Raw genomic sequence first — 27,004 nt, 5'->3', positions numbered from 1 at the left:
TGCCTTTAAAGAGTGAAGAAATTTAGGTTTAAATGCTCTCATTTTGTTTTGTTTAAGACATCGTCGAATAGTCTCTCTCGGTAAGTTTAAATCCAAACTGGCGACTCGTAAACTTCTGTTTGGGTGGTTTCTAAAATAATCTAAAACAGCACCTTCGTTTAAATTTCTTCTTCGGTGATAATTTTTTAAAATATGTTTGCTGACTGCACCGGTTTCTTTAAATGTTTTGTTAATTTTACTGACGGTGCTTCTGTCAAAGGGAAGTCGATTTGGATGTCTGTGATTAAAAATCCTAGCTGCTTCTCTTTCACTATGATAATTGTCCCCAGAAATTCTCACAATTTCAATTCTTTCTTCTAATGATAATTGCAAAGCCATTATTAAATGCACGTAACTAACAACTATTATTTTATTTATGATTAACTGTCAAAATCACAGCCTACTGTTGATTCATTATAAAACCTTTGCATAATGAGTTCAGCTTCCTCAAATTATTGATATCTCCTCTAAAAGATTGTTTTAGCTGAGTTATGAAGAATTTACAGGGAACAATTTTTGTCCTGCTCTCTGTTTTATTATTGAATAAATGATTTCCATGCTTTAAATCAATTTGATTTTAGCGGCTATGCGGAAGAATGTACTAAGTACTGCATAACTTGAAAATGAATTTTTAATTTTCTGTTATTCTAGAATACACTTCTCGTAACCTACACTCAAATGAATGATTTTAAGGGAATATTATCCACAAATCCAGTGGCGTAGTCAGATTTTTATTACAAAACGCTTGCACCACAAATCTCTCACATTACCATATTTTCAGGAGTTATAACTGTAGAACGCATTGAGCTGTTGACTTCGGATTTTCACTGTACAAATTCACTGGTGTTCTACTTGGTGATGACAGTGTTGTCAGATCTCAAATATGTCTATAATCTGAATAAAAATTACAAACAAATACTTTGTTTCCAAAATTGAAGTTGTTGTAACTTCGTTGTTAACAAATATTTTTTAATGAAAATTTGACAGTTTTGATTTATAACGACTACGAATCCAGTGGTGTAGTCAAATTTGAAAACAAAAATTGCCTAATAAACTTTTGCCGTTTTTGACAAACAAAAAAAACCATAGAGTGCCTTGGAAATGAAACTAAAATTGTGAAAGTTAGTGTCAAGATACAGTTTTTCATGCTTAATATTTCAATAAAAAAAAATTGAGATTGATTGAAAAATGCACATTCTACAGGGGTGGTTCCATTTTAAATGGGTCACACTGTATATATATATATGTATGTATGTATGTATATATATATATATATATATATATATATATATATATATGTATATATATATGTATATATATATATATATATATATATTATATATATTATATATATATGTATATATATGTATATATATATATATATATATATATATATATATATATATATATATGTATATATATATATATATATAAATAACAGTCTAATTCTCCCATTAGATTGTGAACATATACACATAGTCATGGGTGAACAAATTCTAAGATATTAAAAAAAAACAAAATTATAAAAATATAAATCAGCTGAAAAAGCAAATGCGCCACTGGAATCAATGAAGTCGCCCCGGAGCGCCAATTAATTTTTATTGTTGTTTTTATTTTATTTTTATCGTTGTTTTAATAAAATGAATATAATAAATATAGCATAAACATACAATTTTAAAAAAGGTTAACAATATCGTAAATCTACAACAAGATTTCTATAACAGGATTAGCAACAAACTTTCCCTTTCTTATATATTATTATTATATGCAACTATAATAATGTCAAAAATCATTTTGTAAATATTCTTCCATACTGTAAAAACATTTAGATTTCAAATATTGTTTCATTCTGATTTTTGAACTGATTAAAATCAAAACTTCTTGAATTTGACGAAATTTTATTATATAAATTCAAGTTTAAAGAATTCATTTTGGATGTTGTCAAACGAAATTTGGGTATTTTCAATAAGTCGCCAGATCTGGTGTTATATTCATGGTTGTGAGAGAGTGTTTCATAATTTTGGTTATTTTTATGTATCTCCAATGGCAATGGCGTGATATTATATTTCATGAACAACGGTTGGCAGTGGTCGAATGCTGGATCATTTGCAATGATTCTCAATGCTTTTTTTTGTAAACGGAAAACATGTATTGCTGAACTGGAATTACCCCATAAAATACTCCCGTAAGAAATTCTACTATGAATCAGAATCTATGAATCTGCCTCAGAAAGAATATATGGGACGATATCTTTTTACATATATTCTCGTTATGAGTGTACCAATTTAACGAGTCGTCTAATTGGATTCCCAACAGATTTACAGAACTTTCATTTCGTATATTATTTTGACTGGAGACGATAATGGTTTGAGTTTTCATTCTATTTAGTTTAAGCTTATTATAATTGTACCATATTACAGCTTTGTCTTCAATTTGGTTAATATTGGTATGGAGACTATCAATATTTTTTTGTGATGAGAAATAGGTGGCATCATCCGCATATAACACCATATCATGAGGGTATATGTAAAAGAAAAGGTCATTAATTAATATGATGAATAAGAGTGGTCCCAAGACAGATCCCTGTGGGACACCATGTGGATTTTCCTATATGTCCGATTTGCCGCTCTTTGAAGATACATATTGTTTTCTACCGGTCAAATATGAATGAATAAAAAAAAGTACATAAATAAAGGAAAGCTTAGATGATATCACATTTACAATGCTTGTTGTAAAATAACTCGATAATGAAACAATAACAGAATTAACATGGCTTCTCTGGGTGGGGCGTATCCGAAACGTCAAATTTTCCATGACTCTGGCGCATAAATCAGTCTGAATTGATCAAGGTTTAAGGACCACTGTGGTTTGTGGCTCATTCGCATACACCTGAGTAACGGGGATCAAATCGCACGACTTCGATGGCCAGTTCACATCACCTCCACGTGAGATGACCATGCCCTCAAATTGCTCGTGCAGAGTATCCAATGTGGCATGAGCTATATGACAAGTAGTGCCGTCCTGTTGAAACCACATGTCGTTGGTATTAAGATCATTCATTTCAGGCCAAAAGAAGCTTGTTATCATCGACCCATAGTTCTTGCCGTTGACAGTGATGTCCTGGCCAACGTTGTTCTCAAAGAAATATGTACCAATGACGCTGCCAGCTTGAAATCCACACCAAACAGTGACTTTTTCGGGATGCGATGGACGCTCTTGGATTTCATGTGGATTGGTATCGTTCCAGATTCGAAACTGATTTTTCGATGAAAATTAGGGTCAGTCGCTCCAGATCCCATTCAGCTAACACACTTCGTTGCCTATGATCGTTTACCTTCAGTTCCTGGGTCGGTTGAATTGTGTATGAGTGCAGGTCCAAGTCATGACGCAAAATTCGCCATGTCTGCGAAAGAGCAAGTTCTTGTGAGCGACGAGAAATCGACTGCCTCGGATTCTTCTGCAGACTCTCACAGACAGCAGCGACGTTTTTGGCAGATCTTGCGTTTCGTCGACGTACGGCTGTTTGTCGGTCGTTTACTGATCCATGAACCTGAATTTATTTACCACATTGAGAATAGTCCTCTCAGTAGGACGATAATGGCGACCGTAGAATGAGCAAAGCGCGAGGTACGTTGCCCGGAGAGAACACCCATTTTGATGGAACAATTTTGATATTTGCACGTGTTACATCAACTTACAACATTGTTGAAATTAGTTTCACAAATTGATCTCAATATAAAAAATATTCATGGATAGCCACGTGGCTCTGGAACCACTTAGCTGTCACCAAACAACATCCAACTTGGTAAAAAAACTGCCAAAATAACTTTACTTGATAGAAACACTCAAAAACTTGTCTTAGGTCTGGATTCCTGACCACACTGACCTGGAAGGTAACGAAGTGTTTGACTACCTCGCGAAGGAAGGCACTGCAAGCAGTTTCATCTGACTGGAACTTGTTATTGACGTCGTTTTAGGTTTTTCCAAACAAACTCTGACTACCTGTACTGAAAGAAGAGATTCAGAATGGCTCATTCCATTTCATATACAATATACATCCTTCGAAGAATGTTACAAAATGTCAATTGGTAAAATTGAAAGAATGACTTATGTTGTCAACAGGTTACCCCATAGGTCAGTGTCAGTGTCATATTACCATATGAAGAGACTTGGACTGTCGCAAATACATCAGGTTTTCAGTCTTTGTCAGTGTTTCATCCTTGCCATCGAACCTGAAAGATCTTCCACCAAATAAACGGTTGCGTTGCGTTGATCGACCGTGCTTGATAAGGCATGTTAGGGTTCCCTTTGATGCCATGTGAGATTTATCAAAAAGCGTATTTTAGTTTGATTACCTACTTCATTCGTTTGAAAAAACACCATTTTTGCAATTATTTTTATTTGAGACTAGTTAAGAGTAGTATTCCAGCGTTCGCGGAACAGCGATAAATATTTGCATTTCATTAGTTCGGAATTCCATTGTCTAATATAATATACATTTATTTGAAATCCTTGAAAGAATCTGTGAAAAATAAAAAATAAAAAATTTACTTGAAATTTAAAATAGAAAAAAAATTAAAAATAAAAATGAAAAGAGAAATGAAAATTTCTATGTTTTTTACCGTTTTTATTCGTACTAACGTTACTGCAGTTTCGTCCTATATGGACATTCTCAAACTTGAACAATAAAGTTTATTATTGTTCAAGTTTGAGAATGTCCATATAAGACGAAACTGCAGTAACGTTAGTTACGAATAAAAGTGGTAAAAAACATAGAAATTTTCATTTCTCTTTTCATCATGATCTCCTACCACGTAGTAACGAATCCATCAATTTATTAAAAAATTAAAAGTTAATTTTTTTTAATTTTTACAGATTTTATCGAGGATTTCTGATCAATTTTTATCATATTAGACAATGGAAGTCGAACTAATGAAATGCACTACGAAACATTGTCAAGCACCTTCAAACAAACCGCGAAAAATATTATTGTGTAGAATTAGCCAAATTTTAGTAAAAAACTCAACATAGTTTTGTCCCAGTTTTAGATTGTTTCTTGCGGGAAAAATTACGTGATATTTGCCGAGGCCCTCTTCTCCCACGTGATATTGGAAGGGATTTAACTAACAGCTTCAGAGAGACACTATATATATAGACTTCTCAAAGGCCTTCGACAAGTTAGACACACCATACTCATTTCAAAACTTAATAAAATTGGTTTTGATTAATCCGCTGATCGATCCGCTGTGCTTTTTGTTCATTACTTCTATTTGCTGATGATCTGAAGGTTTTTCGTGTCAGAGAGTCACCTAATGACAACCAAGTACTACAAATTGATTTGAGTAAATTAGCTCTCTGGTGTTCTTCAAACAATATTCCACTCAATGTAAGTAAATGTAAATATAACACGTTTTGTAAGAAACATACTTTTGACCACAATTCTTCACGTAGAGAAAAGTGTAACTGCTATGAAAAAAATGTTGGAGCTCATATTCAGAAATTGTAAGGATTTAAAAAATATGGAAAGTTTTATTACTATCTTCAACTTATTTGTTATATCCCGTTTTGAATCTGGCTGTCTTATCTGGTCACCTATATATACTACATACATACATTCAATCCAATGATGGTTTACGAAATATGTTACCTACAAACTACATAATGTCTACCCCAGACAGGGGAAATTGGTGAAGCCATTTCATTTTTTATCTATTGGAGACAAAATAACTTTATTATTCTTAGGTCAACTCACCAAAACTACTGTCTCAACTAAAGTTCCATGTGCCAAGAATTAATGGTGGAAATGAATGATGTTTTTACCTTGCAACACCGAGAACCAATATGTTATTCAAATCTCTTTTATTTGCTGAGTGCTATGAAATTGATCAAGTATTTCTGAACGAAGATACCTATACAACAATAGTATACAGGGGGACCCATTTTGACATATTCACATTTGATGTTACTTTCCCAATTTTTTTTTTGAATGGATCACCCTATATTATTTTACATTATCAGATGATCCATGATGAGCAGATTTCAACAAAGTATAAAACATATGGTCTGAAACTTATGGTTCGGGAGCTACAAATTATTTGAGTAGAAAACGATTCAACTTAAATAACTTTTGAAACAAGATTTGCAGGAAAAATAAAAAAACAGGTCAACAATTATACAGGACGCCACATTTTGAAATATTCGTTCTACAGACAAATATATGGAAGCAATAAATCAGAAAAAGAGATTTTTTATAAATTCTTGAATCAAAATCTGATGACTGGACTATGAGAAAAAAACATTTTTCTGAAGTAAATGTTCAAAAACGTTTCCACCAACTTCCATACAATGGTACAATCGAGCTTCCATTGTCGCCCTGACATGGTTGAGAATCTCGGGAGTTATTTCTCTGCAACGCCTCATGATATTTTCTGACTGACTCGGTCGTTACTTGATGAAAATCCATAGTAATTTCAAAAACTACACCTCACGATTTGATCTTTACAAACTTTATTTTGAAACATATATGACATGTTTCGCTAGCACAGTAACTTTTTCAAGTGATTTATAAATCTAAAGCTACTGTGCTAGCGAAACAAGTTGTGATATATTTTACGAAATAAAGTTTGTGAAGATCAAATCGTGAGGTGTAGTTTTTAAAACCTCATAATATTCTCTCTCAAATCTTCTAATGTTGTTGATTCTCATACACCTTCGAATGACCACATACCACATAGAAAAAAATCTAGAGGAGTGAGATCCCGAGACCTTGGTGACTATGCTGTAGGACTTCTTCTGTCAATCCAGGTACCAGGAAAATGATCATCGAAATATTGTCGCACTGGAACTGCATAATGAGGAGGTGTACCATCCTGCTGAAAAACTATTTCGTTTTCGAAAAAATGTATATCCTCCTCAATTGCCCTATTGATGCACGATATTATTCGATTCTCCAACAGATCCAAATATTTATCACTAGTCAAATTATCACCGATAAAAAAGATCCTATGATGTGGACACCTAAAATTCCTGCCCAAACATTCAGTTTTTGAGGTCAATGGGTATGAACGTGACGGTATAAATGAGGATTCGTATCCATCCGATATGGATAATTCTGACGATTCACTTCTTCATTCAAACTTAACGTACATTCATCCGAAAAACAAAATTTATACAAGAAATTCTGATGCAAGATGATTCGTTCAGTGATACTTTCACAAACTCGAAACGTCTATCGTTTTTGTTTAATTCATGAATTATATGGATTGAATTTGTACTAATGAAGGATTCTGAAAACATTTGTACGACTGATTCCTGATTCTCGAGATAACTTAGTAAGATATTGCGAATTTTCCATTAGTCCAACGTGCCCTATAACTGCAGTACAAATAGTTTAATCGTTGAGAACTCCTAAACTGTTATGCTTTTTATTGTTAACAGATCCAGTTTCCATAAATTTGTTTAATAAATCCGAAACGTATTTGTGTCGTACATTTCTTCCTGGATGATTATCAATGAACATACGGGCCGCAGCTCTAGCACTATTTCCATTCCGGTAGTAAAAACTCATTATTTCAATCCGTTCTCGAAGCGTATCAACCATTGCTTGTGAATAATTCACAAAAACAGAAACATCAATTGTAACTTCACCTGGTAGGTAATGGTTATTGTAGAATGGGACAAATACAAAATGAAGAGAATATCGAATTCAAACTTAACTAGGCAAAATAAGACTTTTTTAACGTATACTTCACAAAAACACCTATGAAACCTAGGTAACAAATTGAACAAAAGTTCATTCAGGGTGGATTGTTTTCAACTCAAATAATTTTTGGCTTAAAAACTATGAGCTTCAGACCATAATGTATTCTACTATTCATCATGGAACATCTGATAATGCAAAACAATTGATCCATTAAATAAATGGTGACATGCTCTGAGGATGCGATAGGGAAAGTTAGATCAAATGTGAATATGTCAAAATATGCCCCCCTGTATACTATTGTTGCGATGTTTTTTTTTATTTTTCCTGAAAATCATCGTACCAAAAGTTATTCAGGGTGGCTCGTTTCAAATGGAATGCACTGTATATTCAATACCATTGAATATATTCAAAAAAGAGATAATAACATCGGTAGCGAAGCAACAGATATTTATTTTAAATTTGTTTCTTATTCCATGAAGGTATTATTGTTTGCAAATCATCACTTACTTGAAATTTGCTTTTCTATTTGAATATTCCATAAAATTTTTACTACTACGATATGTATATGTATATTTTCTATATTTTACACTTACATTATATTATAGTGTGCCCTATAATTAGGTCTGGTGCCTATTTGGATAATATTAGTTTTTCATATATATAAAAAAATTATGTCATGAGGAAAATGATAATTTTTTTCAGAAATTCGCCAAATCCACTTTGGGAGCAGAAAGAGGTACTTTCTTCATTATAGACGAAGAAAGCGACGACCTAGTAGCGGAAGTATTTGAAGAAGGAATTGGTGTGGACGATATAACAATGCACAGGAAAAATGTGAAAGTTCGTTTGTCGAGGGATCGGAGCATTGCTGGTCTAGTGGCACGGACTGGAGCAACTGTCAATATTAGGGATGCTTTCAACGATCCCAGGTTTTTTACAGAAGTAGATGAAAAAACTGGTTTTATTACTAGATCAATTCTTTGCATGCCTATCGTCAGTGTTGATAACATTTTAGGTTAGCATATTCATCATCAAAATATTGATGTTGGCAGCGCCTGGCGTTAACAAAAACTCTAAAAATATACGAAAATGAAATACCAGTACATGCTTCAAATTATAAAATAAACTGAAAATGTTTTCTGAAACTCAAAAAAATATAACGTGTACTTCTGAAAAACGAAAGAAAAAGGTAACTGGCAGTAAACTACGAACCTAATACAATAATGGTTCAAATAAACCACCTTGTGGTTTATTTAGGTTTGGCACCTTGTGCCAAATAAAAACCAAATATGTGATACAGAGATAATTTCATATCTCTGAGTTTATTTGGCGTAATGCTCTCACAAACTTGGTTAATTTCCCTCTCAATTCATCAAGATTTGTAGTTCTCTGAAATTCATGCCGATAGGCACATTTTTCAGATATCCTCAAAGAAATAAATCACTCATAGATAAGTCTGGTGATCTGGGATGCCACTTATTCGTACCACGTGTAGATATCAAGTGACCAGGAAACGTTTTTAGGAGAAATTGTGTCACTGGTCGTGCATCATGAAGATTTGAAAGCTAGGCTGCTGAAGATGCAGATGTACTCATTATTGATACATTTTTTGTTTCATTCAATAACAAAACATATTTACCGAGTTATCACAACATGATTATTCAAATTTTTGAAGTTGGGAATACCACTCCTTGAGAGTACGAGGGAAGATGGAAAATTATATGCCCAAAAATAAAAATTGTATCATGTATAATTCATTATCATATGCGCCCATAACTAAACATATTAATATTATTACTCATCGAATGTCATTTTACTTTACTGAAATTTTTCAGGTGTCGTACAAGTTGTGAACAAAATAAATGGAGTCTGTTTTACGCCATCTGACGAAAATTTGTTCAAAACGTTCTCAGTATATTGCGCTCTTGCGTTACATTATACAAGACTGCACCAAAAAATGTTTAAAACGGTATTTACAAACAAAATATATGAATGACAAAAGTAACTTACCGCTATTAATTATAGGATAAAATTAACGAATGCAATTTGAAGTTGCTGCGAATACAACTGAAACCATGTGTACATGATATGGAGAACTTCATTCAAAAACCTGAAACTGAGGAACCGTATAATTTTACAGAGTGAGTAGCTTTCAATTTCAAATGAGGGATGCTTTCTTGTCGTTTTCACTCTTGTCGTTTTCACAGCATCAATTCAATTCAATTCAGTGTATTTTGCCAAGAAATAATAAATGGGACTATAACTATATTTAACAATAAACACTTAACATATCTTGAAAAAAAAACAATAAGATACTGTCGTATATGAAACTGGTTTCATAAAGTGCATGTTCGAAACGAATTCCAGGGTAATAGAAAAAAATGCAAATTATGAAATTCCACTAATTAGATTTTTTTTGAATTGATATTTAGATTTTGTAATGGAATAGTGCTTCTTCATTTTCTCTGAAAATGATTATATAATGATCCTTATCGTGATATATCGATTTTTTTCCTAAATTTGTTTGTATTTCAATTTTTAACAGTAATTTGGTTTGTCTTGTGGCATAATTATGAATATGTCCAATTCGCCTTATATTGAAGTTTCATTTCTTTGTATTATTTTTAACAGGATGAATGAAACAGCTGATTTTGAGTTTGTGGAGCGAATTTATGTTCAATGTTGGTTCCAAATATGGTAATCTATAAATACTTCTAATTATTTTGTTTTGCAAGGTTTTCAGAGGTTTGATTATAGATTCACTAACTGTTCCCCAAATAGAAATGAAATAGTGCAAATGTGAATAAACGAGACTAAAATATATATATATTTAAGAAAAATTATAGCTACAAAGTTTATAATACTTGAAAAAATTCCAATAATTCAAATTTTTTCAATTTGTTTATTCCATGACAATCTCTCATCGATGTATAAACTCAAAAATGTTGTTGTTTCTGTATATTAATAGAATTATTATTAAATATAATCGAATTATTTGAAGTAATAATTGTTCTGAGGAAAATATTCATATATGAGCATTTATTGGAATTGAACTTCAATTTATGTTCTTTAAATCGAATGAGGAATTTCATCCAAATCTGTCTTCATATATTTTTTTTTTCGTAACTGTCTGAGAAATATATGTTATATGTTGTTTAAGTGAGATATAACATACAAAATGTTAGTATCATCAGCAAATGATGACAATTGACTATGCTCAACTGGATCAAAAGCTTTGCACAAATCTAGACACAAGCGACATTTCTTATTTTTATCAATTTCCACTTGGATTTGCGACACCACATCCATTACCGCTGTCTCTTTGTCGCTAGATCTGCGAAAACCGCAGATCTAGCGACAAGATAAATATAAAGATAAAGCCTTGTATATATCAGTTTTTCTAAGATTTTTGCAAAAACTAGAAGTACAGAAATTGGTCGATAGTTGTTTAATTCGTTTCTTTTCTTACTTTTTGCGAAACCTTTGCAATTTCCATTTTATTTGGAATTAAGTATTCGACTTTCGAATGATTTGGAAATGATATGAAATAAATTTGGCGATACTTTTTTCTGCTTTCATAATTTTTACAGAGATTTTGTCAAATCCACATGCTTTGTTAGGATTGAGTTGATAAATAATATCCTCTATTACTGTTTAAAAATCTGTTTAAAATCTGTTTTTCCGTTAATCAGCTGTCGCCCCCATACGAACGACAACTCTCAGAAGTTGAGAAACTTGTGCGAGCTAAGGACTAACGAGATCTTACCTTTTAACGTGTGATTCCTAACACGGTTGCAGAATCATTCCAGCTTCAAATAAGTTCCAAAAACATAGATGAAACACACTATGCAGATAGTACGTAGAGGAGTGATACTGAGCAAAAATTTGTATATGGTGAACAAAGAGTTTCTCAATTGAAAACAAAATAACTCTATAAACATTACAAAATGTAACAATATGCTTAACAAAAGTGCTGGCAATTTCAACTTTTAAAATTCGAATGTCAAAATTATTCTATGTGATAAATGAATTGTGATTCTTTCAAACTGCATAATTTCCCTCATTGTATGAAAACGATGGAAAATCTGAAGGCTAGGCAGCTTTTGCAGACTTTTCCCGCGGTCAGCAATTTGATGTAATGTCGCCCGGTTGAACCGCGTCTGTAATTTTCATCTGTTCGACGTTTCTGCTTCTGCTTCGAAGCCATTTTAAGAACCACTTGAAACTGAAATTACATGACTCGACAACAGGGTCCCTAAACCTCAAGCCTCGTCAATGGCTTTGTTCAGCACTTGAAGCTGAAGCATAGCAGAGCAGATTCAAAGGTTAGTTGTGGAAACTTGCGCGAGATAATATTCAGGGTATCCACATCTTTGCTACTTGTTACCTGCCAAAGCCATGATGATCCAACTACAAGTGGAAAATCGTTTTCCACCTATGTTGGGGTCGTGAGCTGAAAAACTTTTTTCTTTTATAAAGTAAAGAAGGTCTAGCATTTACGGACTCTTGCTCTATTTTGAGACTTATGTGCATTCTAAATGAAATATTTTTCAGGTTCCGATGGTATATTACACCCGAAGATGTGCCTGAAATGCCACGTTTGGTATTACATATGATAACGCAAATAATAGGCACAAATGAAATAAAAATGAGAAATGTTATGGAATTCATACTATCTGTCAGAAAGTGCTATAGAAATAATCCTTACCATAACTTCGAACATGCATTCAATGTAGCTCACTGCATGTTCAATATTTTATACAGAAATAAGAAGCAGTTCAATAATATTGAGGTATGTAGTTTATTAATGATACTTTTTATGGCGTTCTATCTTGCGGTTATCTTCACCATCAACACGCTAGTGTTCCTCAGGGATCCATATTGTTAATAACCATTTTTCTATTAAACACAAAAAATCTCTTGGAAAAAATCCTCTTTGATGTCAGCAGCATGTTGCATATTTTCCCTTTTATATGCCCAAGCATCTTTTTGCATCTTGATGAAGATCTGAAGGAAATTCCTTTTTATACAGAGTGTTTCAAATTCAATCCTCGCCATTGGGATCTCGGAAACTATGAGAGATACGAAGATGGTTAAATTGGAGTAAAGTTGCGCATTTATCTGACAAACAATATGACGTTGAGAAAGTTCTGAAATTCTGAGTATATCCTGAAAAAAACATAAATTTTGGAAAATGGTTTTCATTTTTCTTTGGCCTTATTTTTCGAAGGATTCAAAAATAAATGCACTTTCATATTGCCACTTTTTCCCTGCTACATAATGCTACAGATTGGATATTCGACGTTTCGTCTTTCGGCCACCGTCATCAACTTTATTTTTTCTAATGGGCGCTACATTGGATTGTTTCTGTTTTGAATAGAACCAGATTTTTACCTTTGCAATCTTGCCAGGATCACCCTGGGCGACCCTGGGAAGCTGGCGCCGAAGAAATATCTGGCGATTACTCGGAAAAATGTACGCTTAACAGTAGGATTTCTGACTGACCACTGTCAACTAAGAAAACACCTCCATGTGGAGCTGTCTACCTTCCTGGAAAGCACAGGATGGATGATGACCTAGGATGACAACTCCTCGGGAAGATGTACAATGGGTCACATGTGGCCTAAGCGCTGTGGGCTTACACTCACCCTTCCTACTCTACAGATACAGATATGGTGTGTGATAGTTTTATTATGAATTTTATTCAGTGACCAGCTGTAATTAGCTCATTCTGTACTGAATGAAGAATTGATACGGACATCTGCCCTCACGAAGACTATATTTATGGTATCGACAGAAGACTCATTCCACGAATATAAAAAATAAACCAGGCTCCCCAAAATGGTTAGTTACAAAGCCAAGCATCGACATCAAACGATATTCGTCTTCTGTTTTTCACTGCGAAGTAACGAGTCGAAACAAGAGCCAAAACAAAAAAAAGAAACAAAGATCACTAACCGACCTTTAATATTTTACTACTTTGATAATCTTCAGCTGTTGTGCTTAATATTTTCAAGGCCTTTGTCCATGTCTAATATGATAATCAACTGATTAAACTTCGAAAAAGTTACAGCATTGGTCGTTTAGCTTTCTCAATAAAGGATTCACCCTTCGAAGATTCTCTCTCAGTGTCTCAAATACCTCCAACTATCATCGCTGATGTTCGACAATACTCCTTATTGTCTCGAAACGTTTTTTTATTTACTGCTGATCTATTCCATCCATCAAAATTCCTTGTCGAAGTTCCGGAATATTCTGAATTCTATTTCAATTTATGGGATTTTACTAAGAAAACGCAGAATGTTGAACCCAGATCTCAATATTCCTTTGAAGATTTTTCTTCATTCTTCCAAATATCGAAGATATTTTGTTATGAGGGTTAGGTTAGCTTAGGTCCAAAGTGAGTGGGCCTATTGAACTCTCCACCGCAACCCGCAAGGGTTTATTGTGGCTCACACCTATTCCCACTCTACCAAATAAACCCAGCTTCTCAACGAAGCCGATAAGTTTATATGGTGAGTGGTTTTTCAGGTGAGATAGTAAGAGTGTTGTGGCAGGCACAAAGTATGTGCTCTGCTGTTTCATCAATTTTCAAACAGAGGCGACACACACTGTCTTCCGATAGTCTGAGTCTCTGCATATGATGATTCAAATGACAGTGACCTTTGACAAGGCCTGTTAGACATCGTAGTTCATTCCTACTGTAGTCCAACAACTTTTTAATATCAAGCTTCGAAGGGTGAATAAACGCCTTGGAGTGAGCCAATCCTGGAAGATTATGCCAGAAGTCCAAATCTTCTTGCCATCCAGGTGTTCAATCTTTGTTTGGCAGAGATGCCAATGACAGGTTCTGGTTCGATGAAGCTTTTTGGGACACCCTCCTTTGCAAGGCAGTCAGTAGCCTCATTGCCTTCCAGGCCAGTATGGCCAGGAATCCAGACCAGAGACAATCTGTTAAGTCTTTTTATCGGGGACAGTCGTTTTTGGCAATTTGCTACCAATTTAGAGGTTACTCGGTAGGAGCAACTGAAGATGAGTCAAATCTCAGAATACAGCATTTTGTGTTACTAATTCAGAAACGAAATTTTTCATGGTGAGAGTAGGTGGGGTAGGTTACTGTTTATTAGCAGATAATACTTTTAGGTGAGGTGAATAAAGTTTATTATTATTATAATTGAACATAGTTGACGGCTGGGAACAGAGTTCTATGAAAGCCCAATAAAATACAAATTGATATAAACAGTGGTGAAAGGATGAAAAGAGAAGCCTAGCTACCAATTTAGACGTTGCTCGATAGGAGCCAAGAGCTTCCAGCTTTGCTAGACTGTCCGAGAATATTTTTATTGACTTGTGTATGAGGTTGGATTCTTCCAATCTCTCCGCACACAATTCAATAGCGTAAATTTCCGCTTGAAATACAGTCGCATAGGTTCCTAGGTAGGTAGATATCTTTGTCCTGGGTCTGCGACTGAAAACATCTGCATCAGAACCGAAAGGTGTTTTTGATTCATCTGTGAACCAACAACTATCTGCTCTTATTATTTCCTTCTCCCGGAGGATCCAATCCTCTCCAGGAACAGTACTTTATAAGGCGGTTCGTAGTTGACAGTTGGAGGCATAAGGTCAGAGGTCATTTTCAGAATGCTGTGACTTCCAGTGTCAACCAACAGTCTGTTGCACTCTGCATTAAATTGATTTGTGATATTGGCAATGTGCACAAGTCTATAAGCAGTCCATCTAGCCTCTCTCTTCAGAATAATGTGGAGAGGAGGTAGATCTAGAAGGATTTTCATGGCCGCTGACAGTGTGTGGTACTCATGGTACCACTGTAAGCCAGAGACCTTCGCCTGGGCCCTTTTTTGTACCAGCCACGAGGCAATTGTACCATAAGTAATCATTGCTCTGACAATCATCACATAAATCCAATGGATTTGTTTGGGATCTGAACCCCAAATTTAACCACAAAACATTCGACATGTCCATAGGACAGTCTGGCTTTGTGTAAAACTTTTTCCAAGTGAGCGTTCCAGGTGATTTATTCATGCCAAGATATTTCACCTACGTTCCAAACGGAATGACCTCACCATTGAGGAAAAGCGGCGTTATATCGTCCAATTTTCTCCTCCTGGTGAAGGAAATTATCACAGTTTTTTTTTAAATTACAGACAAAATCACTTCTGATAGCAGCCTTATGTCACGATTTGGACCATGGAGGATTTACGAACAACTACTTGCAACTAACAGATGATACTCTAGCACAGCTATATGATGAATCACCTTTAGAAAATCATCACTATCGAGTGGCAATGACGATTCTCAGTGTAAGTTTGGATTATCTATTAAAATCACGTAGGGATTCTGTTATGTAATATTTCAGGGGTGTCAGATATATCCTTACATATCCAAGAAGGTATTTGAGCAAATTTCGAAGGAAATGAAAGACGCCATCTTGGCAACTGACTTGGCCAGTTATTTCAAGTTTCGTGTTAAACTGGTGCAACTGATTAATGAAGATGTTTTGGATTTTTCAAACACCAGACATCGAACCTTGGTGAAGGCTATCATGATGACAAGCTGCGACTTATCGGGAAACTGCAAGCCTTTCCTTGTTGCCAAAAATATATGCGACAATGTTTACAGTAATTGAAAATACATGAAAGGGTCTCTCATCTCAATTAATATTTTCCAGAGGAATTCTACAATCAAGGTGACTTAGAAAAGAAGATGGGATTGACTCCTCTATCTCTGATGGACAGAGAAAAATCTCAAATGGTGCCAGAGGACCAAGTTCAATTTTTAACTGTCATTGTGTTGCCCTGCGTGGAACTATTGAGAAAGATTTTTCCCAACACGAAAGATTTACATGCAGAAGCTTTGTAAGATATTCTATTGATGTTTATATACTGACAACATAAGTTTGCACCTCAATGAATCTTTTGAAAGGTTGATACAAATATGAATATTTACTTGTTACAGAGTAGGATAAAAGTTTCTTTGACAATGAGAAAGTATCTTAGATACTTTTTTGGGAAAGAAAGTTTTTGGCTTTCTACTACTCCATCTGATACAAAAAAAGGGATGAGAGAATCTTCCAAAGAAAGGAAGGAAGTAATCAATTTGAAACTTTATACATGAATGTGTAGATCATGCAAAGAAGTAACTTTCAATTTATTACCATTCATTCAAAGTAGAACTCATGTGAATGATATCTGATTCTTATTCCACAACAAATGTTTGAAATACAAACTGAGTAGAGAAAAGTATCTTTTGTATAATTCAGTGTTCATATAGAAGTATTTGTTTCGAAAGAATTATTTTCTTTCGTGTAATTCAATGTTTATATGAAAGTAGCTGTTTCAGGAGGACTTTCTTTCAGTTTGTGACTGAAAGTTACTTCTTTGCATGATCTACACATTCATGTATAGAGTTTCAAATTGATTACTTCCTTCCTTTCTTTGGAAGATACTCTCATCCCTTTTTTTGTATCAGATGGAGTAGTAGAAAGCCAAAAACTTTCTTTCCCAAAAAATTAATCACTCCTAAAAATATAACCCCTTCAATTCATCTTAGATACTATTTAGATATTCATAACTAAACGTTTCATGTTACCCAATTCCTTTTCAAGCGAGAGCTGAGCAGTAATGAAATTAAATGTATATTTTAAGAAAAAAAATTAATCAATACAGTTTATTGTGTCGTGGTGTCGCGGTTTTTGTAAAACCCTTATAGTGAAAATCATAATCATAAACTGTATTGATTAGTTTTTTAATATGGATTTTCATCAAGTATCGGTCAGTTCTATTCAATTATGATTTGAAAGGGATATATTTTTTTTTTTATATTTTAGGAGATTAATTTTTGGGAAAGAAAGTGATGATTTACGGTAAGATAAATTGGCGGTAACAAATTCACGTTGTATTTTATGCTGCAAAGAATGAAATTCACAATATATATGCTTCATGCGTCCTTGAATACCGCACATTTTTCTATAAAAATTACCGCGTAAGAATAATTTAGCTTTCTCGTTAGGTTAGATTAGTTTCTTGCAATAATTATTTTGTGTGGTAACGCTTTATGCAGAAGTATTTGTGTAGAACAATGAAAAATATGTTCCAGTTTCCATCTAAATATTTGACCTTGTATAGAAATTTTAAACTCAACCTACAGCTTTCCTGATCTTGGGAGGAATGAGCACATAACAATTCATTTAGGATGCAAACTCCTATAGGATGCCTCATTTTGAGGGACTTCGCCTGGAGTTGAACTATTATCAAAATAAATATATATTATGAACTTATATACTTTACATCAATTCCTGTTTAGAACAATTTTTTATAGCTAAGGAATAGTTTGCTGACTTGGGAAGGAACTAGTTTCTTACTCATCTAACTTTGAAATGGTTGAGATTTCTCAATTACTAGAATGCGTTTTAGAAATCAGTCCCTTGATGCCAGAATTCCATAACTTTTATTGAGAATATCAAATTTATTTTGCAGACTTCTAAAGGAGACCTGGCAGGAAATTATTTCATTGAAAGGACAGAAGAGTTGGAGACAGGACGATTCAGTTGTCGATCAAAACGAATGCATATAAATAAATTTATTTGGGTGAATACATAACTGGCAATAACTATACATAGATAACCTACTTCATTAAACAAAATAAAATCGAAACAAGACCTTTGTAGAAAATGACAAATAGTTTTTCCATTATTAAAAAGGCATTTAGCTATTTTAGCATTCACCGACATTTGGCAGAAAATCATAGTGATACTTTTATTGTAAACCTGGAGAGTCTTTGTATCATCAAAAAGTAGAAATATGTACACCTACAGGATGGTTCACTGTCAGAGAAATTTCATGCCAATTATGAATGCAAATTTAATGAGGCCCAATGATCCTTGAAAATAAAAAAAACAAAGTTTTTACCTTAACTCAAAAAGTATAGCATCACTGGTCAGAGCCGGAGCCCGCTCAATAATAATAATAATAATAATAATAATAAGAACTTTGCCGCTCCAGGCCCAGATGGGCTGAACACTTATTGGTGGAAAAAACTACCGAGTATTCACCTCCATCTGGCCAGAGTTTTCAACCCATGGCTGGACGGAGAGCAGCCGATTCCGGATTGGTTTGTCGAGGGGCGGACCGTTCTTATCCCCAAAAGCGGAGATTTGTCGATTCCTAAGAATTACAGACCGATAACATGCTTGAATTCGTGTTATAAGTTGTTTACAAGCATCTTATACATACGAATACTCACCGCAGTTGACCGAGTGTTCGAACGGATATATGAGCAGAGAGGGTCGAAGAGGGGAGTCGCTGGATGTAAAGAGAACCTGTTCATCGATAGATGTGTAACGCAGGACTCGACACAATATAAGCGTAACCTCTTTATGGCCTGGATCGATTACCGTAAGGCATTTGATACAATTTCGCATGAGCTCATCTTGCATTTGCTCAGATGCCTTGCGGTACCCGACAACATAGTGAGATGCATTGAACAAGTGATACCACTCTGGCTAACTCGCTTCACCATAACATCTGGTCAAGCAAGAGTCCAAACAGGGTGGGTCTCACTTTCAGAAGGGGTGTATTTCAGGGTGATTCCCTCAGTCCCCTTCTCTTCTGCATCTCACTATTGCTATTATCCGTTGCGCTCAGAAATACTCGAGAGTATAACTGTGGCACCCCCGGAAACCGGAGGCACAAGGTCACCCATCTGTTTTATATGGATGATCTTAAACTTTATGCTTCTGGAGAGAAGGATATCCATCAGTCCTTGATGGTGGTGGAAGAGTAGACGCATGCTATCGGTATGAAATTCGGGATAGACAAATGTGCAATGGTCGATCTCAAAAGAGGACGATGCGGGGACTACGGAGAGGATGTGCAGCTCGTAGATGGAAGCATCCTACACCATCTGGATGTCGGAGAGACGTATACTTACCTCGGGGTGGAACACCGCCACTCACAAGAGATAACAGCAATGAAAAACTCTCTCCGCGGCAAGTATCAGCACAAACTTCGACAGATCTGGTCACCGGAACTGTCGGGGAAGAACAAACTTGCTGCAACAAATATGCTTGCCGTTCCAATCTTACTCTACTCGTTTGAAGTAGTGAAGTGAACTCGGGCAGAGCTGTATCAACTCGACGTAAAGACCCGAAAAATGATGCATCTCTATAGGAGTTTGCATACCAAATCGTCCGTTACACGGTTGTACTTCCCCCGACAACAGGGAGACCGTATACTTTTTTGGAGTGACAGAATGGTACTGGATACATCCTGTAAAGTCGCCAGGAGTTCGGATCCCCGTCTCTGCATGGTCCGTGACCATGAGAGAGCAGGAATTGGAGCATTTCTCCTTAGGCAGCTGCTCGAGCAGCTGATGAACTCGGTATAGTTTTCGACTCTGAACGAGGTGACCACAACTCTGTCACCGAGTTGGAACCCGTTCAGCAAAAAGTTCAGATAAAAGCCGCAGAGATCACCGTACTTCTGTGGAGACACAAGGATAAGCCAATGCATGGGGTCTTCTTCAATAACATTGGAGACCTTGGCTTATCAAAGCGCCTGACGTTCTCTTTTCTCAGGTTGAGTGGGCTGGAGTCGGAAACTGAGGGGTTCATCATGGCTTGCCAGGATGGGTCTTCAACAACTTAGTCTACCGCAGTCGCGTGATGGGTATAGAGGTTCCTGACACAAGGTGCAGGGCATGCCGCGAGGCGCCCGAGACCCTAATGCACTTGCTATCAGCATGTCCAGCATATGCAGTCTCGGCCTATATCCATCGACATAACGCGGCCCTAAGAGTGCTATATTACCACCTACAGCACTCTAACGGTATTGACGAGACACCGGTGTTGCCCTAGGCTCCGAGGGATATTGAATCCGATGTGGAGAACGAGAAGTGCCGAATTTATTGGAACTATTCGTTCCCCACCCTCAAGCTCATACAAGCTAATAAGCCTGATGTAGTCCTTCTCGACCACCAGTCCAAAACGATATTAGTCGTGGAGTTTTCAGCTCCTGGCGAGACGAATATCGTCAAAAAAGACGAGGAGAAACGGATAAAATATCGAGATTTTCTCTTCGAACTCCGCAGACTCTATCCAGATCATTCTGTCAAGATGGTTGTTCTGATTATTGGAGTCCGAGGTGGAATGATGTTCTCTCCACTCTCGAGTCTTAAAATCATACCGGCTAGCCGCACAAAGGCAGAAATCTTAGCCGCACAGATGCAGAAGTCTGTCATTCTTAGATCACTGCGCTTGCTCAGGGCACATGATTCTCGGACTCAATGATCACTTACCCCACGGTGTGGGATAAGTGATCATTGAGGGCTGCTGGCGCGCCCTCCCGAATGTGTCGGGGCTTTGGGGGATACGGCCTGACCAGCGCACACTACGGTAAAAAAAACATTATTTGCACAACAAAATATTACAGATATAATGATAACACAGAATTGTAAACAAATACCGTTGACACTCAATAGGTGAAACACTTGTTTTCAGTAACAAATCCAATTGAAAGTCAAAATTTTTTAAATCTTTGGTCATTACACTAAAATATAACATTATAATTAAATTCTTTCAATTTAAAAAGGAATAATTATTAGACATTTCACAGTTAAATCACCAAAGTTCTAAATATCCTTATTTTCAATGAAATGAGCAATTTGTTGCCTTGTTTGGACAAAAATGAAACGTTTCAAAGACTTTTTGAATAAGTGAATCACATTTATGTTACGAATTAACTCCGGAACTGTATTGGATAATTTCGGCGCTAAATGATTAGGTATTAGAATGCTGGACAATCGACTTATGTGTCCGTGGAACGATATGGTTGTTTTTTTACGGGTATCGTAGGAATGAGTTGGTAGTCGGAAGCATCTGTTTTTATGATATGTAGTTATAGTGCTGTAATAGAAGAGCTGTCGAATATCGAAAGTATGAGCCTCAGAGAATTAGGCTTGTGGGTAGAGAAGCGCGTAGGCTTAAATAAAACCAATTTCAAGAATGTATTTTACAACACTTCCAGCGGACGAATATGGGTGTGAAAGGCTCCTCCCCAACAAGCAATTCCATAGCGTAAGTGACTTTCAACCAGGGCATGATAGAGAATTTTGAGTTGAGTTGTTTTTAAAATATTTTTGAGAAATTTGAATTTATAAAGGATGAAGCGCAGCTTATTGCATAAATAATCTATATGAGAATTCCATCCGAGGTGTGAGTTTATAACGACACCTAAGTATTTTATTTTAGTTTCAGGTTTGATTGTATGTTGGCCCACATCTAAGTACGAGAATAATGGTCTTATTGAACTGTTGCAAGTAAATGGCAAATAATGGGTTTTTTCCAGGTTAATTGTCAATAGCCTGTATTCTAGCTAGTTTTTTATTGATTGAATATCTTTCTCTACCATATTCTATAGTTCTGACCAGTTATTGGCTTCATTAAAAATGGCTGTGTCATCTGTAAAGCCTAATGTTTCACCTTTACTGCCCAGCGAAAAAATTCCATTGACATAGATATTGAACAGAATTGGTCCCAAAACTGTACCTTGTGGAACACCTATCCTAATGTTTTGTGGGTTGTTCAAAACATCATCAATTTTTACTATCTGTGTTCTATTAGAAAGGTAACTTTTGAATAACTCATAGGCACATCCTCGTATTCCCATATTCTCAAATGTTTCTAGAAGCAGTTTATGATCGACTGTGTCAAATGCTTTCGACAGGTCGATGAAAACACACAAGCATTCTTGTTTAGTGCGGATGATACTTCTGACGTCAGAGCCAATATCGCGTCTTGGGTGGATACGTTTTCCTTAAATCCATACTGATGTTCAGATATCAATTTATTTTTAGAAACGTAAGTCGTGAGTCTTTGCTTGAGTACCTTTTCGAATATTTTGGACAGATGGGTGATGAGTGATATTGATCTATAATTTTTTATTGAAGTATCATCACCTTTTTTGGGAATTGGGGTTACAATTGACTGTTTGAAAGATGACGGCTGTGTTCCTGTTTGAATACATGAACTAAATGTGTGCTAGTGGTCCTGAAATGAACGGTGAAATGCACTTCAGAATTTCAGAGTTAATATTATCAATATCAGTGTACTTTTTATTCTTCAGTTGAAAAATGGTTTTGTTTATTTCATCTTCTTCAGTCGGAAAAAGAACACATGTATTATTCATGGTAGTTTTACGTCATATATAATTTCAATTTATTTTTATTTTATTTGCCGTTTTTCCCCCATATTAGTGTATACTGTGTTGAATGTGTTTGCGATGTCACTTTTTCAGTGAGTATGCTTCCTGTTAGTAGTTATCTACACACTATACTGGATATTGTCCATCCAGTTCTCTGAAGTCCATCGAGTTCTCTCAAGCCTTAGGTGTGAAGGTGACATAGGTACGTGAAGAGTTGTCAAAAAGTCTTAAAGTTATCATTGAGAACAATGGAATGACGTAAGCTTTTGTACACCCTCGTTAGTTCTTGTAGAGGATATCAGCAATGACCAGAAGGGTGTTATCGTCGACGTTTTCGATGACAAAAAGGCTTAAAGTTACCACTGAGAACAATGGAATGACGTAAGTTTTTGTATACCCTCGTTAGTTCTTGTAGAGGATATCAGCAATGACCAGAAGGGTGTTGTCGTTGACGTCTTCGTCGAAGAAAAATGTCAAAAGGTCCTTAATATACTCTGAGGGTTGAGAGAGAGAAAACAATGGAATAACGCAACTTCTTGAGCAACCTTGTTGGTTTTGATTGTCAATGACTAGAATGGGTTGTAGAAGAAGTGCCAGAAGGACCTTAATTGGTTTTTACTTTACAATGATTACAAAACTGACGTTTTTTTTTTCTTCATGACTTTCATGCCAGTTTCTTTTGGAGAGTTACAAATATTACAGAATAAAATATATGTTATTGATTCGTTAGTTGTTAAATTATAAATTTCTGTCAACGTTATCTCCATATCCTCACACGCCTTCAATAATGTATCCCCATATAAATCATTAAAATCCATGAGGGTATATTCAGAAGACATTTTGCTGAAAAAAGAAAAAAAATGAATGAGAGACGTAAATTTAATATTTTATTCAAAATATAAAAATATATTTGAATTTAATTTTTTCTGTTCAGCTATTCTTCTGTTCAGCTATTTTCAGGTGTCGCTCCCTTTCAGCCAGCTTGCATTGTTTCTTTATGAATTTATTTTTCTTTATAGGGGGAGTTCTAATTATATCTCTATTCAAATCAGGAATATATGTGGAATAATTAACATTATCCCAATTTTCTTCTTCTTCTGTCTCTTTCATTTCAGTCTTCTGTTCAGCTATCCTCATGTGTCGTTCCCTTTCAGCTAGCTTGAAGTCTTTTTTGATGGTTTTGTTTTTTTTTACTGGGGGGGTTCTAATTATATCCCTATCCAAATCAGGAACATAGGTGGAATAATTATCGTTATCCCAGTTTTCCTCGTTACTCATCTGTAAATAAAATAAATGTTTTACATATATAATAGAACTTACGTCATTCCATTGTTCTCAGTGGTAACTTTAAGCCTTTTTGTCATCGAAAACGTCGACGATAACACCCTTTTGGTCATTGCTGATATCCTCTACAAGAACTAACAAGGGTGTACAAGAACTTACATCATTCCATTGTTCTCAATGATAACTTTAAGACTTTTTGACAACTCTTCACGTACCTATGTCACCTTCACATCTAAGGCTTGAGAGAACTCGATGGACTTCAGAGAACTGGATGGACAATATCCAGTATAGTGTGTAGATAACTACTCCTGTTTCAGTTTTAATTGTTGTAATTGATGTTTTTTTGTATTTGTTTTGCTGATTTCTCGAATTACGTTCCACAATTGTTTGTATTAAGGGATTTGCATTTATTTGATTTTGGTAATAGTCACATTTAGTTCTACGTATCAAGTTAGTTAGTTTGTTTTGATATTTTCTAAGTTTGTTTTTCAGTTCTATATTATTAGAATCTTTTGTCACTTTTTTGAGTAGTTCGTTTTTTGAGTGAATTGACTTCACCAGACCAGCAGTTATCCAGGGAGTGATTTTTGTGTTTTCTCCTTTTTTTCCATTCAACCATACATTGGTTTAAAGTATCAATGAAGTTATCTGTTGAAATATTAGGTTCTTGTGTACCGAGTACGTTATTCCAAGTTATATCACACATTTTTTTTAAGTTTTGTGTAGTCGACGCGTTGTAGATAATTTTTCCTTTCACTCTTATTGTTATTGTTTTGGTTCTAAATTTATTTGTAGAGCTGTTGTGAAGTGGTATGTTTTACCACTTTGAATGATCAGTATTGCCCGGTGATAGTTTGACGAATAAATGGTATATGCAGGAGTGACTGCATATATTTATAACCGATAAATATCCAAACTAACTCAAAACTTTGAGATATTCGTTAGAGAGATCATCCTCTTTCAATATATTTATATTTAGATCTCCTACAAGGATTAAGTAGGAAGTATTTTATATTGCTGAAATGAATATACTCTCGTTTCCAAGAGTAATCTTCACTTCTATAACTTTAATGTTACTAATTGTGAGGACTCTATAGCTATATTGATGATTTGCGCGTACATATATCACTACGACGTTATCATTTTGATTAAAGTTGCCATCGTTGTATATCATACTATAACCCCTTATGTAATACAGTTCTGGGTTTACCACCCATGTTTCAGTAAGAACAATACAATCGATGTCAGAATCCAGCTTATCTAGAAATACTTTGAATTCATCGATATTTTTGTTAATGCTACGAATGATGTCCATAACAGCTTTACCTTCAAGGATATCTCTCAGAGTGAAAGTTTCAATACTTTCTACCTCGAAATCTCGTATATATTATATAGTCCATTTTAGCGGGAACACAGCAAATTCAGACTTGGAATAAAATATTTGTTGAGCTATCTCCAGTTACAAATTAGAGGTAGTACTGATAGCATATATCAAGTTATTGTACTGCAAAGAAAAGCAGAACCAGAAGTAGTTATTATTCTTTTTCTGGCTATTATTACGAGTTCTCATTTTCGAATTTTCTGTCAGCTCTTTCGAGAGTCTTGCAGGTGCCTGGTTATTGGGAGTCTTAGCTTTATATTGCTGAGTTTCAATAGAGTTTTCGGTAGGTTTCTTTTTGATTTCTAGTTGTCTTCTGGTAGCTGCTACTGTTGGGGTGCCTGGAGCGCTTTGCGGTTTCTCATCCTGGATATTTTCCTCTATTTCCTCGAGTTCTTCAGGAGAATAAATTTTTCCATTTACGTGTAACTTCCCCCTTTGATGAAACAGTTTGTCTCCTTGTTTGCTCTAGCTAAGAGAAGATGTTTTCTTTGAATTTGATGTTCTCTACGTTGTTTGATGGTCAAATCACCTCTTATGGAAATTTTGGTCCCATTTAGATTTCTCGTATTTTTCAGAACCGCTTTCTTTTTCAGGAAAGACGTGAACGCAATTTTAATTGGAGGATTGTTAGTTTTGCCCAAGAGGTAGAAATTGTTAAGATCACAGAAAGTCTTATTTTCATATGACAGATATAATCTACCTGTTGAAATAATGACTGTAATTGTGATTCTTAAGATGTTGTGAAGTAAAAAAATTTGGGGGGGCGCTAGAAAATAATTATTTCTCGAAGTGGGTGATAGACAAAATAAGTTTGAGAACCTCTGTGTAGAGTATCCTGAAGCTTTTTCCGCTTGTCTTTCAGGACTTTTTTGTTTCTTCCAGAATATTTTGCGGATCCTTTCCTTTCAGCACAGCAGCAGTCACCACTTGCCTCTGTTTTTTATTTTCCTTTAGCTCTGATTTTGTTGCCTCTTTTCGTGTTTGATCCGTGGGGTTCATGTATTTTCCACTTTTCGTGGTATTACAGTATCGCCTCCTCATTTTGGTCGTGAACTGATTGATTGTTCAAAACGAAGTTTTGAATAAAAAAACGAAGTTTTGAATAAAAAAACGAAGTTTTGAATAATCAATCAATTCACGATTTTTCAATTCAATTTTCAATTTTTTCAGTTCACGATTATTCAAAACGAAGTTTTGTTCACGAAGTTCAGTTCACGACCTTACGTTTCAGGTACATTTCAAGTACCTGATTTTTACCTAAGTTTGTAATGAATTACAACTAGGTAATAATCAGGTACTTGAAATTTAGGTACTTTAAATTGCAGAATAAGATATATTTAGCATTGAATGTATAGAATTACTTCATTTTGAATAATCAAT

General features: G+C 35.2%; 1 protein-coding gene across 1 annotated transcript in view; it reads left to right on the top strand.

The window, feature by feature from the left end:
* LOC111505079 (cAMP and cAMP-inhibited cGMP 3',5'-cyclic phosphodiesterase 10A) overlaps positions 1–18,439 on the top strand; it is a 28,070-nt gene extending 9,631 nt beyond the window's left edge. Inside the window, exons 4-11 of the mRNA XM_074177194.1 lie at positions 8,444–8,756; positions 9,577–9,710; positions 9,767–9,882; positions 12,296–12,533; positions 15,907–16,062; positions 16,119–16,380; positions 16,431–16,617; positions 18,238–18,439. Of these exons, the coding sequence (XP_074033295.1) occupies positions 8,444–8,756; positions 9,577–9,710; positions 9,767–9,882; positions 12,296–12,533; positions 15,907–16,062; positions 16,119–16,380; positions 16,431–16,617; positions 18,238–18,334 (1,503 nt within the window). The 3' untranslated portion in view covers positions 18,335–18,439. The remainder of the gene's footprint in view (positions 1–8,443; positions 8,757–9,576; positions 9,711–9,766; positions 9,883–12,295; positions 12,534–15,906; positions 16,063–16,118; positions 16,381–16,430; positions 16,618–18,237) is intronic.
* Positions 18,440–27,004: the final 8,565 nt, after the last annotated feature.

Source organism: Leptinotarsa decemlineata, unplaced genomic scaffold (genome assembly GCF_025532065.1).
Source record: "Leptinotarsa decemlineata unplaced genomic scaffold, Ldec_3_MD MMD2_tig00002159_RagTag_RagTag, whole genome shotgun sequence".
In the NCBI taxonomy this organism is placed as follows: Eukaryota; Metazoa; Arthropoda; class Insecta; order Coleoptera; family Chrysomelidae; genus Leptinotarsa; species Leptinotarsa decemlineata.
This window is presented reverse-complemented; position numbering and strand designations above follow the sequence as displayed.